General features: G+C 56.4%; 2 protein-coding genes across 7 annotated transcripts in view; one reads left to right on the forward strand and one right to left on the reverse strand.

The window, feature by feature from the left end:
* The window catches only part of SPOUT1 (SPOUT domain containing methyltransferase 1), a 33,996-nt gene extending 33,640 nt beyond the window's left edge, over positions 1-356 (reverse strand). Inside the window, exon 1 of the mRNA XM_032976438.2 lies at positions 271-356. The gene's annotated coding sequence lies outside the window, so the exon portion shown is untranslated. The remainder of the gene's footprint in view (positions 1-270) is intronic.
* LOC116955345 (bromodomain-containing protein 3-like) overlaps positions 1-19,896 on the forward strand; it is a 24,953-nt gene continuing 5,057 nt past the window's right edge. Inside the window, exons 1-11 of one of the 6 annotated variants that reach the window (XM_076053188.1) lie at positions 1-245; positions 1,079-1,317; positions 7,221-7,358; positions 8,175-8,313; positions 11,262-12,076; positions 12,485-12,937; positions 14,399-14,527; positions 15,470-15,694; positions 17,876-18,126; positions 18,893-19,242; positions 19,558-19,701. In XM_076053188.1, the coding sequence (XP_075909303.1) occupies positions 23-245; positions 1,079-1,317; positions 7,221-7,358; positions 8,175-8,313; positions 11,262-12,076; positions 12,485-12,937; positions 14,399-14,527; positions 15,470-15,694; positions 17,876-18,126; positions 18,893-19,242; positions 19,558-19,701 (3,106 nt within the window). In that variant the 5' untranslated portion in view covers positions 1-22. Of the gene's footprint in view, positions 246-313; positions 431-1,037; positions 1,318-7,220; positions 7,359-8,174; positions 8,314-11,261; positions 12,077-12,484; positions 12,938-14,398; positions 14,528-15,469; positions 15,695-17,875; positions 18,127-18,892; positions 19,243-19,557; positions 19,702-19,896 lie in introns of those variants that run through there. The other 5 variants (XM_076053189.1, XM_032976368.2, XM_076053192.1 and 2 more) reach the window with 5 other exon arrangements.

Genomic DNA, 19,896 nt, shown 5'->3' on the forward strand with positions numbered 1-19,896 from the left:
GTCACGTGGACGACGCCAGCCAATGGGCGCGTGGCAGGGAGGAGGAGGCGGCTCACAATGGCGCGGCGGCTCTAGCCCCGCTCCTCGCGACTCCCGCCGATCGGACACCGCCGCTCCCTCCCTACCCGCGCCGCCGCGCTCAGCACCCCCTGTGCCGATCGCCCCGCAAGCCCCGTCTCCCCCCCCCCCCAACCCCGTCGCCGCCGCCGCCGCCGTCGTCGTTGTCACCCCTCACCCCCCCGCAGGTTCGCTTCGCCCCCCTCGTCCTACCCCCGCGCCGCGCGCCTTGCCGCCATTTCGTCTCTTCCCCAACTCGGCGTCGCCTCCTGCCTCGTCCCCTCGTCTCCTCCTCCTCCTGGCGTCCTTGGTCTCCTCCTCCTCATCAGCGCCGCCTTTGCTCCCCGCGCGGCGAACGCGCTCGGCGGACGAGGTGCGCGGCGCCGCGAGGCCCAGCGGTGGGACGTGTGGGGGGGGGGGTGGTGGTGCAGGCAGGCTGTCCTCGGCTAGTTTCTTTGCCGGGATCGCGCGACTCGATCCCGCGGGAACCGCCGCGCTGGTCCCGTCTAGGCCGCGCCGGGGTCACGGGCCCCGCGTCTTTCCCGCCCGCAACGCGTCTCGGGCTCCCGGGTCGCGAGGCGCCCGCGAGCCGCTTGCGGTGAAGCGGCTGATGTTGTGGGTTTGTGTGTGCGCTCTACTCCTGACCACACAACCCCTACCTCCTGAACCCCCCCCCCCCCCCCCGGGGTCCTGCTCTTTACCCCCAGGCGCTGTTGCTACTGATGGCGGGACAGTGAGGCGGTAAAGCCGCTGCCTCCACGGCCTCGCCTCTTTCCCCTCTCCCTCCGGCCCGTCTCCCTCTTTTTTTCATCCGTCCCTTCGCCTTGCACCGATTCCCCTTCCTCTGCTTCCCACTCCCGTCCCCTTAAACTCCCCCGCTCCCCTCTCTCCCGTCGTTGCCTCTTCCCCGCTACGCCCCCCTCCCCGCTCATCTCCCCTCAACTCTTCTTCTCCCTCCCGTCCACCGTTCCCCTCCCCAGCTTGTCCCTCTCCTCTCTCTCTTCCCGCCTCCGCTCCGCAGCTCTCCCCTCTCCTGGCCTCTCCTTCCTCGAGACCATGGAGCAGCCCGCGCCGCCGCAGCCCGCGCCCAAGGCCGGCGGCCCGAACCCGCCGCCTCCCGAGACGAGCAACCCGGCAAAGCCGGGCCGACTCACCAACCAGCTGCAGTACCTGGCCAAGGTGGTGCTCAAGGCCCTGTGGAAACACCAATTCGCGTGGCCCTTCCACACGCCCGTGGACACAGTCAAGCTCAATCTTCCGGTAGGGATTGGGATTCCTCTGTGGGTCAGAGCTCGCCCGCCCGCCCCCCCCAACCCCAACCCCAACTTTCACTCGGATCATCTCATGCTGGGATGGGGTTTAGTTTTTGTTTGCACGCTTGCTAGCAAGAGCAAAGGACCAAAAAAACGTCAAGCAACCAACAGAACGATGGAAGTTGTAACTGGCCGGAGTTAACGAGTTTGCTGAATTGAGCAGCGATGGTGAGAGGTGGGCAACTTTTTCCAGGGGCCGCGACGCATTTGACAGCATTGATGGGGTGTTTTCACATTTGTGTATTGTCAGGAGCTGCGCTAAAGGCCGCCAGGGGCCGCTAGGGGCTCGCGGACCTTGCAACGAAGAACACTGATTCAGACGATGGGAAGGAATTCCAAAGTGGAGTCGTGTGATGGACAAAGTGTTGTGACCTCTGCAATTGCAGTGGTTTTAAACACGATGTGCTGTGGGATGAGATGAAGCGATCGGTGCCCAGTCGACTCGATTCCTCAATATGGGTACAGCAATCGACGGGCGAAGTTCCACAGGAACAGTAACCATGGTGGTGGAACGACCTCCACTCGAGGGTGCTCTAGAGATCCACGGTTACGAGGTGTTAACTACCTCACCTGGTATGCAGGAGGTCGTGGGTTCGATCCCGACCCTGGTGCCTGCTGCTGTATATTTGAAGTTTGCGTGTTTCTCCCGGTGGTCGCGTGGATTTTTCTCCGGATCTTCAGTTTTCTCCTCCGCATTTAGAATCCACGTGTGTGTAAAGTATTTGGCTGCAATACATTTCCACGTGATAAGCCACTTGTTTGAGCTATCATTTGTGATAGCAAGGTCGCTTCTGAAAAAGAGCTATATAGCTCAGTGGGCCTTACCTGGTAAAATAAAAAAATATATATTTTTAGTTTAATAACTTTGGCCTACCTTTTCCGCACCGGCCAGATGTATTTCAAAGCACAGCTTGAGTAGTGGCAACATTTAAAAGTTGGCATACGATGCACCGGGTTCACCGCGTTTTGTCATCATCTCTGTTTTTCAGCAGAAACAAAATGTGCAAGTGGGCCGACGTTTCACTTTGCTCTGCTATGCAGAAGGGCCTTTTCCCCGAAACGTCAGCCTTTTGTATAAGTTTGTGTCGTACGGCATTTGCTCTTGTGGAATGTGGTGAGCAGTTGAAGAGGTGAGGGGGGGTGGGTGCAGTCTGTTCCTGAAGAGTCGCAACGATTCCACTCCCCGGCACCGAGTCGATGCAGTTCGTTATCGACAAGTGGATGCCGATTCCAATCTCTTGTTGTGATGTAAATAGGAGCGATTAAAAAAATCTTACAATGTAGTTAATGACGAGAGTAAATAATCCACTTTAAACTCTGTTCCCCCTGAGGTGTGTCCCACGAGAATAATTTTATTTCCCCACCCCCGTCTGCATCCACCTCTCGCTCGGAGAGAAGTGTAAACCTCTCGTGTCCATACTGTGGTTTCTGTCTTGTATGCTGATTTTTTTTTTAATACAAGCATAGTTGCTGAGCACAGGCCGAATACGTCAAACAGCCAGCAACAAACAGCACTGTTGTTGTCAGAGGTGTAACGCGTTTCTTGGATCGAGCGAGGTTATTGTAAGAACTTGGGGGATGAGAGATGATGAGAGGGCATTGCAAAAGTTGAGCATTGCTAGGGAATAAGCAGGTGGAAAAGTGAAGTGGCCTGGTGAATGAGTGTTCATGGGTGGTGGTTGAACATTGTGGATCAGATGAATCAGTCTGCTAGACAGAATCCTCAACATGGGTGGAGATATCCACGAGTGGATTTCATGGGATCAGTAAATCACGGTTGTAGCAATAGAAGACGGTCATAAGGAGGCGACTGACCGCCAGCGAGCGAGTGACTGGTGTGAATAGGTGAGAGTGCTGGATCATCAATCACCCTGACTGCTGCTTTAATCTCAATTCTGCAATGAGGTAGCACTTACCGATATGTCTGTTGGATTCCAAATTGGGCTGAATTTGTGCTCTGTATAGCGTTAATAATTGTGTGCATTTGTACTCCCCCTGGAAGTGCGTTATACTCTCTCCTGTCTTTGTGTACTGGCTCATGTGTTGCGTATTTAGTAGTCCGCTGCATTATTGTCCGGTTCTGTCCATCTCGTTTTTGTCTCGGTTGTTCGTCTCTCTGCCGCGTTGTTCCAAGCAGTAACGTAACGTTCCCATATTCAAGATTTGAAGCTTTCGTGACTGCAAGGATCCATACTCTTTGGTTCTATTCGGTAAAGTCACGTAGGTAAAAGATAAATACCTACGTGACTTTACCGAATAGAACCAAAGAGTACGTTCCCATATTGTCTGCGTAAGCGGTGGGCTTTATAATATGGGATTGGGTCGCGCGGCCTCAGCAGTTGCACGGCCACCGCTTGTTGCAGAGGTTCGCCGTTCGAATCCAGCGGGCTGCCTTGGTCAATACTGCAATGCGTATTAACCGTAAACAAAAAAAACCTACGCTGCGTCCACATGTCACGTTGGGCGTTTCAAGATCCCATGGCGTCATTTGAAAAAGACTCTGAGGGCATTGTGCACGCCGGCGTGACGGTCCAAATTTTCGAAATGTGAAAAAATTTACCTGCAAATTACCTACCTGTAAAACCACATCACAACATCGCTCCCGACTGGCAGACTGTCCCCGTCTGTGAAACACAGCGCCTTTTGTGATCGCCTTCCGCAATAAGAATATTGTGAATACCACGTGCAGGAGCCCTCTTGGAAATTTCGTGAGATTAATTCAGGAATTTCCTGGATGAATAACAGGCATTATTTTTTATGTCATACAGGGTGGCCCAAAAGTCAGGATCATACAGGGAAATTACATTTATATTAACAAGTGACAAATGGTTATTTCATTTATTTTAACGACTGCCTTTGACATTCACGCACGTATGAATTGTCTTTTGAAATAAATTAAGGACTTTTTTAAAGTTTACAGGTGTAATCTTTGAACATTCATTGCTTATGCTTCATCTCAATTCTCGAGTTTTCTAAATACCATCTAAAAAATTAAGAAGAAAAAATAGACATTAATAACGGATAAAATATTAAAGAATTAACAATTAAAATGTTTTAATGCCAGTGTTCAAATAAATTAAATAACCTCACGTATCCTGACTTTTGGGCCACCCTGTATATTAGCGAATTAAGAAGAAGACCATTGGCCAGATGGTGGGAGACTGCGAGGCCAGAACCTGGAGTTCCCCTGCGTGTCGCAACTGTGCAGCATCTGTGGTGTCTGGCGGGAGGGTAGAGAGCTTTGGTAGCAATGAGATGCGGAGTCATCAACAGCTTTGGCCGTGGTGGCTTCTTGATCTTTGAGATTTATTGTCCTTCCATACCTCTAGTTCAGCGAAGTGGCTTATCACATGGAAATGCATAACAGCCAAATTACTCTAAGCGCACAACATTAATTCTAAATGTGGAGGGAAAAACGAGAGAACCCGGAGAAAAATCCACGCCACCACAGGGAGAACACGCAAACTCCGAATATATAGGCGTCAGGGTCGGGATCGAACCCACGACCTCCTGCTGCATACCAGACGAGGCAGATAACATCTCGCCATCGTGGCGCCCCAATTTAGTGACCGTTACCAACCCTATCATTGCCGCACATCCACGGGTCCAAAAACCCATCGTGAGTGGCGGCAGCAGTCTGTTTAAATTGTGTAAAACTTACGAAATGCAACCCTGGGGAGGGGGCGGGGGGGGGTTAAGATAACGGATGAATGTGAATAAGCAGACAAGAGCCTGAACACGTGAAAATAACTTGTAGATCTGTCTCCCTATGCAACGTGCCACAAGGCATCAATCAATGCATCGTTTTCATACTATATTGTAAAACAAAGTTTTGCTGGCTGATGCACGGGTGGGCAAGTGCGCTGTGGTAACACCACCGCGCAGGGTTCCCGAGTCGCGCTGATGTCATCTCGCCTCCCCACCCTCCACCGTGTATCCCGCGCAAATGCTCGGGCAGTGCCAGTCTAACCCTTGAAATAACCTGTAGATCCATCTCCCTGTTGAACGTTCCACAAGGCGTCCAGCGATGCATGGATTTGACAATTAAATTAGATTGTTTTTTTCTTCCTCTTAACAACGCATGCATCGGACGCTGATGGAACAACGGAGATGAGCGATGCAAAATGAGAGGGACAAGAAGACAAAGCGCAAAACATAGAGGGTCGGACAATACAAGTGATGCGGGGCAAACGAGATCGGCAGCACATATGAGAGAATATAACATGTTGTACCCACTGTGTGTGCCACCCTACGGGAAGGGAAGTAAAGTCAAGGATGTCATGCAGATGGCGGGGATGAGAGGGTGATAATGAGCGGGGGGTGGGGAAGAGAGGAGGATGAAGCAAGCAGTGGTGAGCTCGCGTCTGCTTTTGCAGGGGCGAGGCAGGGAGAGGCGAAGGGACCTCAGGGTTGGGGGGTGGCCACAAAAGCCACGTGATTTACGGGAGGCTTGGGCCGATTGAGATGAGATAGAGATGTATAGATGAGAGGAGAGGGTCTCGGGAGTGGCTGGGGGGGGGAGGGGCACACAGAAGTTGCGTGATTTACGGGAGGCTTGCGCTGCTTTAGATGGAGAGATATTGATTCGATTCTTGGGTATGGCAATATGTTCAGGCGCTGAATGCCATTGTTGAGGTCTGCCAGCCACGAGAGGGTTTCAGGAGAGAGTTTATAGTTTTGCTGTTCATCTGTTAAGGGAGAACTAGAGTGGTTTACGACGTGGTCCATAGTTTGGGTCATGAGTTTTTACATTCGTGAAGGAGATATGCGCATCGTCCTGTCGATCTTGTGATGCGGTTGATGGTTACACCACCGGTGTCTTCCCGGGTGGACTGTTAAAGCTAGGAGGTGGGTGATGTTTGGGTGATGTTTGGGGTCTCGAATGGGGAGGTGTTTATTTTGGACATCCACGTTCCATTTCGTTCGCCAGTGTTCTTCCAGATCCGAGTGAGATTCTAGATATGTGCATGAGAGGGTAGGGATTCGGAGTGGGGTTGGCCACACGGAAGGTGCGTGATTTACAGGAGGCTCGAGCTGATTGAGATACAGAAAATATCGGACAGATAATACGAATGAGACGTGTGCTGGTGATGGACTGTACAAATGACGCGGAATAGTCCAACTGGGCTTGCGAGTTCATTTTTCTGGGTGAACGGAGGCAGTGGCAGTGGTGTTGGGGATTTAAGAAACCTGCCCCCATCGTTTCAACTGCGCGCGCCGGGAGATTGAACCGGACCGGCGAGTTGTTAGGTTGCACTTCCGGTCGTGTGCTGCTCACCGTGGCACCACTGTGGCAGCTCCCAATTGACTTCCAAGTTCGAACGGTAAACGCGGTGTGTTTTCTGCTCGATATTTCAATAGGCGCGGGTCCTCTCAATCCGATACGTTGGCTTTCACGGCCGGTGTCACGATTCATAATTCGTTTCTTTTGGGTTAGGTCGTGAAGGTATATAATGCCAATATTTTAATTATAATTACGTGTAAAACTTGGCATTATAGCTACACGATCTAGCCCCGAAAGTAACCAAATGCTGCGGGCCACATGTTTAATGGTTGTTTTGTGCGGTTATCAGTAACGGAACTTAAAAAGATTTGTAACAGCCCCGATGAACGGGAGGCGAGGGGAATCGTTTTCAGACGAGGCCCGCGTTTGCGTACGAGACGGACCGCCCGCACGCATCATGCAGCAATCGGTATGACAGTAAAAACGTTCAGTTGAGTGATACGTGACCCCTGAATCGGGGACCGTTCACCATGGAGGGGGGGGGGGTATAGGGCCCGGTCGTCAGGCGAGCTCCTCCGCCGTGCAAGGATTTGTACGAACGAGTTGCGGTGTTTGTGTGCGCGCAGGATTATTACGAGATCATCAAGAACCCCATGGACATGGGGACCATCAAGAAGCGGCTGGAGTCCAACTACTACTGGACGGCAGTGGAGTGCATCCAGGACTTCAGCACCATGTTTACAAACTGCTACATCTACAACAGGGTGAGCGCCGCACACTCGCCCACCCCGCGCAGGCCACAACTCTAGCCGTCGAGGTAAACGGGCGCGGTGCACGAGCAGCGTGCGCACGATCGGTGCAAGAGTGCCGTGCACACGATCAGTGCACGCACTATCGGTGCAAGAGTGCCGTGTACACAATGGATGCACGCACGATCGGTGCACGATCGCCGTGCACGAGCGCCGAGCACATGATCGTTGCAAGAGTCCCGTGTGCACGATCGGCGCACGAGTGCGGGGGCGTACGTGTCGCGTTTGTGAGAACAGCCAGAGCGATTTCCCGCTCGAATGAGCGTCGAGGCCGCACGCTCGTCTTCTGATTACAGCCCTGAGTCGGTGATGGTAATTCTACATTCCTATGGCGGAGACAAACTATAATACTCACTTGCAAGGTCGGTGCTGCATTGCCTTGTGCCACACGGGGACAGCTGTCATTGCTTGGGGGGGGGGGGATCCCTTGGCTAAGCAAGAGGGACCGCAGCAGCACATTTAGAATAATGGACGTGTGATGCTAAGTGCTTTGAGATTGCAGGGCCATTGAAGTGCCCTTTGCAAATCTATATTCCTTATGAGGGTGCATACGCTGTGTGTGGATGAGTTGCTACCCTGGCACCACCCTTTACAAACGAGATGAATTCCATCTCAAAGGATTTTCAAGATGAAATGTTTTTGATAAAAAAAAAAAAATCAAATTCGTTGGAGCTCGCTCCGCTTGTGCTGGCCTTGTGGTTGTATCGCTGGCGTCTCACTTCACCGCCCCCTCCCCCTCCTCCGCCGCACCACCTCCCCACTCGCCACCAGCCGAGCGACGACATCGTGCTGATGGCGCAAAGCCTGGAGAAGTTCTTCCTGCAGAAGGTGGCAGAGATGCCCCAGGATGAAATTGAGCTGCAGCAGCCGGCGCCCAAGGCAGCCAAGGGCCGCGGCCGCAAGAATACCAGTGAGTGCGGCGGGCCGGTAGGCCGCGGAGAAACCGGCGCTCTGGCCGTCCAGTCGCGTTTCGGCTGCTCTGCTCGCTACGCATGCGTTGCACCGCCTCTTAAGCGCCGTTGCGTTTCGGTTCCTGCGCGTTTCAAAATATAGGTGCTTTTTGTTATTATATGTAATCGCTTTTTTATTAAACCAATGCCCAATACAGAATGCAAACGACGGGGAGGGAGGGGGGGGGGGGGGGCGGTACAGACACCTCGCGAGCGACAAACTGTTGCGAGATATAAACTACTTCGCCTGGTATACAGGAGGGTTATGGGTTCGATCCCTACGCTGACACCTGCTGTATATCTGGAGTTTGCGTGTCTCCATCTCTCCGTGGTCGCTTGGATATTTCTCCGGGTCCTTCAGTTTTTCCCTCCGCGTTTAGAAACATGCGTTTAGAGCACAGTCGATCATGGATTATCTGGCGTGCGATTATCTGGTTACCAACATTATCCGGCGATCCCGAGCTGATCCGGCAGAACCGCCAAAACCGCTCCAAAGGCTGTAACAAGTCCGACGATCGGCACCATTTGCGTGACAAAAAAGGTAGCTAAGCTTTATTTCAGTGTCAAATATTATATACAGTAGATGATACACTACATACAGCAACTTAAACAATGAAAATACTGCACTGTATGCGTTTTTCATAACTAATAACTACAGTAGTAAAAACAGAAAGTATGCACGGTGCGATCCGGCGAAAAGTGCGTTGTGTAATTCGGCATTCCCTGGAGCACCAGTCTAAAGGCTGCATCAGTCCTGCGATCGTGAAACACATAGTTGTTGAAACAAGAGCGTAGTACGTACCATCACCCCATGTAAACAGTAGGATATTTATTTTTATCTATTTCTATGTTTATGCCAATTTCATATAGTTAACAAATTTAAAACACCTAAAAACACAACGTCTTTCAAGAATGTGCAAAAATAACTATTTTAAATAATGATGCGATTATCTCGGATAAGCGATGATCGACTGCATTTGGCTGCTAAAACTTTCCATGCGATAAACTACTTTGTTGAGCTATCATTTTGTGGTCGCCTCTGAAAAAGAGCTACGTAGCTCGGCGGGCCTTGCCTGGTAAAATAAAAAATAGTTTAGTTTTAGTTTGAACCCGAGGCCAGGTGCCCTCGGGGTAGGGATCGGGAAAGGTGGCTGGGCTCGCTGCCCTATTTGTGTATGGGCGACGATTGGCAGCCTGGTATTTTTGAGGGGAGGGGGAAAGGGGAGTTTTAAAATAATTGATCGCGCTCTGCGTAGTGTGAATTGCTCTCCGAGACAGGGCGACAAGAGTTGCAGAGGCTCGAGAGGCCACAGACAAGCAGCTCCCAACAATCGACCACGCTGTGTGGTCCTATATTGGGATGTTTGGCCAACTTCATTAAAGAGTGGGAGGAAACTGGAGCACTCTGAGAAAACTCGTGTGAGGGCGAACTGCGTGAAACTGGAGCGCCCAGAGAGAAACCTTGCGCGCGAGGGGCGTAACGTTCGATCCCCAGATGAATATTAACCACTTGCTGTGCTGCCATCACCCTGGAGATAGGCGACCTCGACACCCCCCGTGGTAGGGAGGGACTGGCCAGTCTTTGAGGGACCCACCAACGCTCGTAATCTGAGGCCGGGATTCGAACATGCATTATTGGTTCTTCGTTAACCTAAGCCGCCCTAACTGCACGCAGTTAAAACTAAGCCTCCTCAAGTTATGCATGTATGAATATTAAACTTTCGCACCGCGCTAATCAGAGGTGTCGTGTTGAATCTCTGGGCAGTGTTGAGCCTGTGGGCAGTGTTGAGTCTTGGGTAGTGTTAGTCTATGGGCAGTATGTACGCATGTATGTTGAACTTCTTTCGGACCGTACGTAGCCAACCGTGCTAAATCAGTTTGAAAGAAACGAGTTTTCAATATAGATTTAAAAGTGCATAGCTCCAGTGGCTTCCTCCTTGCACACCGTTAAACTAAGCCCCATCGTGTCCTATCCCCTCGGCTACAGCAGCTCCACAGGAAACTTGGGCGCCCCTTGCCACCCCTTGTCCTATCCCCTTCAGCTACAGCTCCTCCCCACAGCAGCTGCTGATTTATTTGCCCCCTGAAGAGGCCTTAACCAGGCCTCACTCGCTCACCCCCCCCCCACTCTCCTCGCGCCAAACATCACGACGGCCTATCCCTGCAACCTACGATCCTTGACGTGCATCGATAAAACGGAGACTGAAAATAGATTATGGCACGGTTGCAACGCATTGCATCCTGGGTTCTGGTAGAGAAGCCAGGGCGGCGGGTCGCGCTCTGGACGTTGGTGAATCCCGTCTCGGAGCGACATTCTTCTGCATTGCCAGTGAACTTCATCTCGCCGTCTCTTTGAGTCGGCCAGTGGCGATTGAGGAGTCTCGGGGGTGAGTGGGCGAGTGGAGAACGGAGCCTAAAGAGCTTTTCTTTGTTTCTTACACATCCCCATCAGCCAAACGACGTTCCTTGCCGAAGCGCATTTGTTTGGCATTGTTGGTTAAATACGAGACAAACTGGTGAACCAATCAATGCAGGTGAACTGTTGGATTTTTATAAGCAAGGATTGGTTTTGAAATTCAGCGTCTCGTCAGCAGAGCCAGGCTCGCTTAAATGAATGCTGGTGAACTGCCAAATGTTTATAGACAAGGACCCTCCTCTTGAATGTGGGATCTTGTTTGACGCAGAACTTGATAATATGCAACACAGCGTCGCCATCGGCGACCTCGTGGACGATGTAAGACACCTGCTTCCTTCACGTGTCTAACCCCTCGTGGGAGAGAGTCTTGAGACTCGACGATAATTACAGTCGTGACTGCTGCTCACCGGGTCTAACACCGACCTGCCGCCGTTGCCTTGCGTCACCGAGCAAGCTGTGACCGCGATCGCTGTGCCCTGTGCCGTGTTTCAGCAACCAGCGTGGAGTCACAGAGCCCGGAGGAGGAGGCCCAGGGGGGCCCATCCGCCCCGCAAAGGGGGGCCGCCCCTACGTCCACCCGGCCGCCCCGCGCCGCCTCCTCCGCCGCCGCCGCGGCTGCCTCCGCCGCCTCCTCGGGGGGGTCCACCCCCACGTCGGTAGCGCCCGCCCAGACGCCCGCCCCCCAGCCCAACCACGCGTCGCCCGCCTCGCCCCCCGGCGCCCCCGCCCACGCCCCGGCCGCCCCCGCGCCCGCCCCCCAAGTCCCAAAAGCCGCCGCCCCGCAGCCCGCCCGGGCGGGCCCCCAGCAGAGCCCCAGGGGGGGAGGCCCTCAGGGCGCCAGGGGCGGGGGCCCTCAGGGAGCGAGGGGTGGGGGCCCTCAGGGAGCGAGGGGCGGGGGCCCGCAGGGAGCGAGGGGCGGGGGCCCTCAGGGAGCGAGGGGCGGGGGCCCTCAGGGAGCGAGGGGCGGGGGCCCTCAGGGAGCGAGGGGCGGGGGCCCTCAGGGAGCGAGGGGCGGGGGCCCTCAGGGAGCGAGGGGCGGCGGCCCTCCGGGTCCGAGGGGCGGAACCCCGCAGGGTCCCAGGGCGGCAGCCCAGCCGACGCCGCAGGCCGGGCCCCAGGCGGCGCAGCGAGTGGTGTCGACGCGGCCCCCCTTGCCCCGCCCGGCACCCCCTCCCAGCTCGGCGCCACCCCCCGCGCAGCAGCTGAGGCCCGTGGCCGGTGCGGGGACGTCGGCGCCAGCGGGGCCGGCGGTGACGTCGACGTCCGTGCCCACGCTGGGACAGGTGCCGGCGCAACCCGTGTCAAAGGTGCCAGCCCCACGCACGCCACCCTCGACAGACGGCGTCGCCTACGATGCCGCTTGCGTCGAACTGCACTCGCGGACGGAGCCGCACTGTGACACGCTCGCTGCCCGCGATCCGCCGCACTGCTCTAAACCCGTCACCCTCCATCCCACACTCAAGCATGCTCGCCACCCATGAGCCAACCACGTTCTCGCCACCCACAATTCCACCGCACCGTCTGTGCACGTAACGTACCGTGCATGCCGCGCGCACGGGAGGCATTAAAATTAGCACGGTTGGCTACGCACACGCATGTGTACGGGTGGATGCACACCGCCGCGCGTGACCTCTCTTCGTCGGCGGCCGCTGGAAGCTCCCCGAGTGATCCCACCAGCATCCCCTGTGTGCGTCCCCTCGCCTCCCTTGTCGCAGGTGAAGAAGGGCGTGAAGCGGAAAGCTGACACCACCACGCCCATGCCGAGCACCACGCCTCCCGAGAGCGGCGAGGCCTCCCCTCCTGCCGCCGCCGACTTCAAACCGACCAAGGCGCCCGCCCGCAAGGAGGGCGGTCGCGGCAAGGCCCGCAAGGAGATGCCCGACTCGCAGCAGGCAGCTGCCGCCGCCGCCGCGGCGGCAGCGGCAGCCGTGGCGGCCGCGGCAGCCGCGGCCGTGGCGGCTTCCGTCCCGTCCCCGCCCGCCAGCAAGAAGAGCAAACTGCCTGCGCCGGAGCAGCTGAAGCACTGCAGCTCCATCCTGAAGGAGATGTTCGCCAAGAAGCACGCGGCCTACGCATGGCCCTTCTACAAGCCTGTGGACGCGGACGCGCTGGGCCTGCACGACTACCACGACATCATCAAGCACCCCATGGACCTCAGCACCATCAAGGTGAGACGCTCGCGTCGCCCTCGCCCTTTCCCTGGCGCCCGCTCGCTCGTTCGACGTGCGAGTTTGCTCGGCGCAAGCGTTCCATATTGAGTGTTGGCTCTGGTGGCTATGCACGGCAAACCAAAATCGCAAGAAGAGCCATTTTTTTTTATTTGGTAAAAAAAACTATTTCGAGAGCTGCCAATGCACATGAGAATACGAGAGGCGGTGGCCCTCAATAAATAACATCACGAAGCGCTCGTCGAAGAGCCAAAAGTTGCCGACACCAGGGCTGGGCCCAGGCTGCCAAGTGGAGTTCGGCACAAACCGGAGCGAACGCAGAAAGTCGCCGCGTTGCAGCGCATTAGCCCGATAAGTGGAGGCGCCAGTCGGGAGAGAGAGAGAGAGAGACGCGACAGAGTGGCGTTGGAGCCAGCGGGCAGCTGTTGTAACACGGACCGCGGGGCTCAAAGTTCGATGAAACGAAAGAGGTAGATGAGAGCAAGGTGGCGGGGGAGCGGTTGCGGGATGCTCGGCTTCCAACGTGTGGGATGTATTATACCCTAGCGATGCGGCCTGCGGGGCATTCCTCGCCTGGTATGCAGGTGGTCGTGGGTTCGATCCCGACCCTGATGCCTGTTGTATATTTGGAGTTTGCGTGTCTCTTTCCGCGTGGTTGTGTGGATTTTTCTCTCCGGGTCCTCCGTGGTTTTTTTTCTCCCCACATTTAGAATTGACGTGCGTTTAGAGTATTTGGCTGCTGCTATAAATTTGCACCCGATGATGAGCCACTTTTTGTTGAGCTTTCATTTGTGGCCAGGTCGCTTCTGAAAAAGAGCAATGTAGCTCGGTGGATAAAATAAAAACAGTTTAAATAGTTTATAGGTCGTGTTGAGTCAGTAGGCGTACGGCAGCCTGCCGTGAAGCTTGGTTCAGAAAGATCGCGGTCGTTCGCCAAGCGTAACGAACAGAAGGTGAACTATGCGCAGCGACACGCGGAGAGACGCATGCTGGCAATTAGACTGAAACAGAGGCACACGCTGATTGGGGAACACACACTGGTGAATGGCACGATAATGATCTTCATCCAGAAGTGGATGGACCATGACGATGATGATGAAGCATGCGTGGCATTACACCGAGAGACGAAAAGAAGAACACGCACGGATTCAGAGAAGGCACGCAGGTTAAATGACGCCTTGCAAAGTGTGAACAAAAGTCGACAGGGCTCGGTTCAGGATGCGTCCACGGCCAGAAGGGACGATGGCCGACGGTCGAAAGTAATAACGGAGCGGCAACCACGGAACAGAACGTGTCCGAGAGAGATCGTCCACCTGAGGGAGATGGAACGGTGAAATCAACTCGTGTGCCCAGGTAGGTGCTGGGCGTGCGGCGACGCCATTGGGTGTACTTCATCCAACAGTGGATTGACCGTGGCCGATGATGATGATGATGACGACGACGATTTCCCGCTCTGCGCAGCACAAGATGGACGGGCGCGAGTACCAGGACGCGCAGGAGTTTGCGAGCGACGTGCGTCTCATGTTCTCCAACTGCTACAAGTACAACCCGCCCGACCACGAGGTGGTGGCCATGGCGCGCAAGCTGCAGGTACACAGCCAGCCACTGGGAGCCACACAGGTGCCACTGCATGCCATACACTGCAGGTCACCTCCCTTGTCGACCTGCTTCTTCCCTCTCACCGCTCCATTTTGGAATTCCCTCCTATAGTCCATTTCCCCCCCCCCCCCCCCCCCGTCGCTCGTAAAAACGTTGCTCAATTTATGGCCCTTGCCACACTTTTATATACTACTGCTCTCAATATCCCTTTTGTTGTTCGCCACGTGATGTTGTGGGCTTTTTGGGCCTGTGCTCAATATTATAAATAGAAAAAACAAAAGAATAAGTGCCACCTGCTCCCATTTACTCCACCGTCATCTCAGTGGTGTGATGGTGGTGGCGGCGGTGGTGGTGCCGTGTGTGAGTAGCGGCAGCACACAGTGGTTAGCACACTGCTTCGATCTCAGCGACCCGAGTTAAATTCCCGCTCGCCGTGCTTGGCCGCCTCCCCTAGGTCGAGTTAGTCGTTAATGATGACCTGGTGCTACATGTCAACGGAAACGGAATAAGAATATTTATTTACACTGCAGGAGGAGGAGTGCGATGACCTATGAAGCCCTTTTTCACAGATGTCCAGTCAGGGCGGGTAAGAACGTAACAACAAACAATACAAAAACTTGATAGTAGTGTAAAGTACAAGGAAAGGTAAACAAATCTTCCAAACACGTACAAATCAAACTAAACCATCCTACCAGGCAAAAACCCACTGAGGTATTAACTTATTTTTCATAAGTGACCTGGCCATCGCAAATGATGGCTGAACAGAGTGGCGTATCACAAAGGCTCCCGGGACGTGGTGCTGCTGCTGGCCACCCACCCCTTTGCGAGCCGTGGCCCGGTCCTCCGTCGGCGCTGCTCGCGAGCGCACGCTTGCCCCAGCGGGCCCGTTCAAGCGCACGCGGGGTGGTGGGGGGGATCTGTCTTTTTGCCCAGGACATGTTCGAAATGCGCTTCGCCAAGATGCCCGACGAGGCCGGGGGTGGCGCCAGCCCAGCCCAGCCCCCCGCGGCGCCACCCCCTCCCCCCGAGCCGGTGTTGCCGACCTCGGAGAGCGAGAGCACCGAGGAGAGCAGCGCGGAGAGCGAGAGCTCGGACGAGAGCGAGAAGGAGCGAGCGAACCGCCTCGCCGAGCTACAGGAGCAGGTGTCTTGTGTGCGTGTACGTGCACGTGTGTCCACCGTCCTGCATGTCCACTCACCTGTGTGTCCACCGTCCTGCATGTCCACTCACCTGTGTGTCCACCGTCCTGCATGTCCACTCACCTGTGTGTCCACCGTCCTGCATGTCCACTTACCTGTGTGTCCACCGTCCTGCATGTCCACTTACCTGTGTGTCCACCGTCCTGCATGTCCACTCACCTGTGTGTCCACCGTCCTGCTTGTCCACTCACCTGTGTGTCCACCGTCCTGCATGTCCACTCACCTGTGTGTCCACCGTCCTGCATGTCCACTCACCTGTGTGTCCACCGTCCTGCATGTCCACTTACCTGTGTGTCCACCGTCCTGCATGTCCACTCACCTGTGTGTCCACCGTCCTGCTTGTCCACTCACCTGTGTGTCCACCGTCCTGCATGTCCACTCACCTGTGTGTCCACCGTCCTGCATGTCCACTCACCTGTGTGTCCACCGTCCTGCCTGTCCACTTACCTGGTGTCCACCGTCCGGCTTGTCCACTCGCCTGGTGTCCACCGTCCTGCATGTCCACTCACCTGTGTGTCCACCGTCCTGCTTGTCCACTCGCCTGGTGTCCACCGGCCTGCATGTCCACTCACCTGTGTGTCCACCGTCCTGCATGTCCACTCACCTGTGTGTCCACCGTCCTGCATGTCCACTCCCCTGTGTGTCCACCGTCCTGCCTGTCCACTCCCCTGTGTGTCCACCGTCCTGCATGTCCACTTACCTGTGTGTCCACCGTCCTGCATGTCCACTCACCTGTGTGTCCACCGGCCTGCATGTCCACTCACCTGTGTGCCCACCGTCCTGCATGTCCACTCACCTGTGTGTCCACCGTCCTGCTTGTCCACTCGCCTGGTGTCCACCGGCCTGCATGTCCACTCACCTGTGTGTCCACCGTCCTGCCTGTCCACTCCCCTGTGTGTCCACCGTCCTGCATGTCCACTTACCTGTGTGTCCACCGTCCTGCATGTCCACTCACCTGTGTGTCCACCGTCCTGCTTGTCCACTCGCCTGGTGTCCACCGGCCTGCATGTCCACTCACCTGTGTGTCCACCGTCCTGCATGTCCACTCGCCTGGTGTCCACCGGCCTGGTGTCCACCGTTCTGCATGTCCACTCGCCTGGTGTCTACCGTTCTGCATGTCCACTCCCCTGTGTGTCCACCGTCCTGCATGTCCACTCCCCTGTTTGTCCACCGTCCTGCATGTCCACTTACCTGTGTGTCCACCGTCCTGCATGTCCACTCCCCTGTGTGTCCACCGTCCTGCCTGTCCACTCAACTGTTTGTCCACCGTCCTGCTTGTCCACTTGCCTGTTTGTCCACCGTCCTGCTTGTCCACTGACCTATTTGTCCACCGTCCTATCCTGCCTGTCCACGCGTGTGACTGTGCGTTGACCTTGCCCCGCTCATCGTTGTGGCCGCGCTCGCAATCACCACAGTGGAGAGTGGGGTCCCTGATCCCGTGTGATGGGCGGGTGATCCACCCTCCATTAATCACCAGAGATCCGTGCAATGCATCGAGGGATGTGCCGAATAGGATGAGGCGTGATGGTACTGCCGGGCTAAACCCCGGCCGGCAGATCCAGGGCACGGTGACCCCCTCCTCCAGGGCACGGTGACCCCCTGATCCAGGGCACGGTGACCCCTCCTCTAGGGCACGGTGAACCCCTCCTCCAGGGCACGGTGACCCCCTGATCCAGGGCACGGTGACCCCCTCCTCATGGGAACAGTGACCCCTCAATGGCACCCCACTGAGCTATAGCTCATTGGGCCTTGCCAGGTAAAATGAAAATAGTTTAAAAAAGACAACCAGCGATCAGTTTAGCAGTGGGGGGGGGGGGGGGTCTCACTCGGAATGATTAAAGCACGGTTGTGCTATTCGCGTAAGGCTTACACACTAACGCACTTACCGGGTTATAAGAAACGCAAACACCTTTTGCATATGTACGACTTCGTCATCATCGTCGTCGTCGTACGTGACGATGACACGCGACCGACACGCGTCCGTACGACCCAACGTCCACTCGCCCGCTGTGGCCTCGCCCGCTCCTGCTGTCCAAAAACTGTGCTCCGTGTCGCCTCTCCCATCCCGCCCTGCACGACCCCTGCTCCCGTTACACTGCCCCCGCCCCCACCCCGCCCTCCCTCCCCTCCTCCCGAGCAGCTAAAGGCTCTGCACGAGCAGCTGGCGGCGCTGTCGCAGCCTCCCGTGTCGAAGCCGAAGAAGAAGCGGGAGAAGAAGGACAAGGACAAGAAGCGCAAGGACAAGGCGGCCGACAAGGCCAAGAAGGAGGAGGCGGACGAGGGCGACAAGAAGGGCGGCGGCGGCGGCGGCGCCATCGCCAAGGGTGGCAAGGCCAAGCCAGGGCTGCCCAAGAAGGCGGCGCCCGCCAAGACCGGCACGGCCGCGAGCAGGTAGGGCCGATGCCCGTCGCCTCGGTTGGGTTGCCGTGTAACACCCCCCGCCCACCCACCCACCCACCCACTCGTAACCCCCCTCACTCCTCGTTAATCTCCACCCCCGTATCCCCCTTTGATTCCTCCTCGGTGGACACGACGGCCGCCAGCTTCTTCCCTGCTTCGTCACCTCAGTTTTTTTTATTTTTCAACCGGCGCAAGCGAGCCGCGCAGGTCGAACCCGCGCGCCCGCAGGCCCCTGGCGAAGGCTCGGGAGACGCGGCGTGGTTTTTTCCGGCGACGCGCTGGTGACGTGTCCCTGCGGTCGCGCGTCCACCGCTTTGTAGCAGAGGCTCGTGGTTCGGATCTGGCAGGACACGCCCTGGTTATCGGTGCGGTGCGTTGACTGCACAAATATACGTGCACTGTCCTGCTTCGCAGTGGCCGTTATGGATCCTGTGGGGGAATTTTTTTTTCTTTTTTACGAGTAGCAGGCCATTGTGTGGTTGTCCATGTTTGAAAAACGACGCGGCTAAGTACTTTGGGCACGGCAACATCGCCCCCGACTGGCAGTCTACATCTGCCTGTGAAGCACGGTGTGCTGCCCTCCTTCGTGACACCGCAGCGCTGCAGGAATGGCACGAGCACTAACTTACTTGCGGGGTAGGCGCCAACCGTGTCATTGACCCGCGCATCCCCCCCCCACCACCGGTGACACGAGTCTCTCCTCCGCTACCCGCCAACCTTCCCCCCCTCACCACCGTCTCTCGCGATGCCCATGCAGGCCGACCCGGAAGGCCAAGGCAGGCGCGGCCTCCGCGGGGGGCGGCGGCGGCGGCGGCGGCGGTGCGGGCGGCGCGGCCGCGGCGGCGCCCGCCTTCGACTCGGACGAGGAGGAGGACTCGCGGCCGATGACCTACGACGAGAAGCGTCAGCTGAGCCTGGACATCAACAAGCTGCCGGGCGACAAGCTGGGCCGCGTGGTGCACATCATCCAGTCGCGCGAGCCCTCGCTGCGCGAGTCCAACCCCGACGAGATCGAGATCGACTTCGAGACGCTCAAGCCGTCGACGCTGCGCGAGCTCGAGCGATACGTCGTGTCGTGCCTGCGAAAGAAGCCCAGCAAGCCCTTCAGTGAGTCCGCCGGCTTGTGCCCGTGGCTCGCGCGCGTGGGACAAAGAGTTCCCCGTGTAGCCTTTAACAGACCGTTGGGGTAAGCGCTGTTATGCGAGCAGCAGGCTATTGAGGCCTGTTGGAACAACAGATGGAGATTGGTCCACACCTTTGCCTTACCGCCTTCTCCTGGCGAGCCTGGGTGTACGGCCCCTCCTGGGACGCCTATGGGAAGGCAGTTTGGCAACATTTGTATGCGGTCCACCAATGAATCCGTTCTTCGCGTGCGTGTGTGCGTGCGTGCGTGCGTCTCTGTGCGCGTGTTTGTGTGAGCAGGTAAGAAGGCGGGGAAGCTGAAGGCCGAGATCCAGGAGAAGAAGCGGGAGCTGGAGAAGCGACTGCAGGATGTGAGCGGACAGCTCAACCCCGGCGCAACCGGCGCCACCGCCGCTGGCGCCACGGCCAAGAAGCCCAAGAAAGGTGCGACAGTGGTGGGGGGGGGGGGGGGGCGAGGGGGGGTGGGCGGTCTAGAAATGTCGTAAGTCCGGTCTAAGATAATGGAACAGTGGGAGTTGGATAAGCAGAAAGAGCAGTGTGTAGTGACCTGCAATGTGGTGGTGGCGGTTGAACATTGTGGACTAGATGAGTCCTCAACATGGGTTTGGTTTGGGCTCG

Source organism: Petromyzon marinus, chromosome 59 (genome assembly GCF_048934315.1).
Source record: "Petromyzon marinus isolate PM22_M1 ecotype Great Lakes invasive population chromosome 59, UKy_Petmar_22M1.pri1.0, whole genome shotgun sequence".
Classification (NCBI taxonomy): Eukaryota; Metazoa; Chordata; class Hyperoartia; order Petromyzontiformes; family Petromyzontidae; genus Petromyzon; species Petromyzon marinus.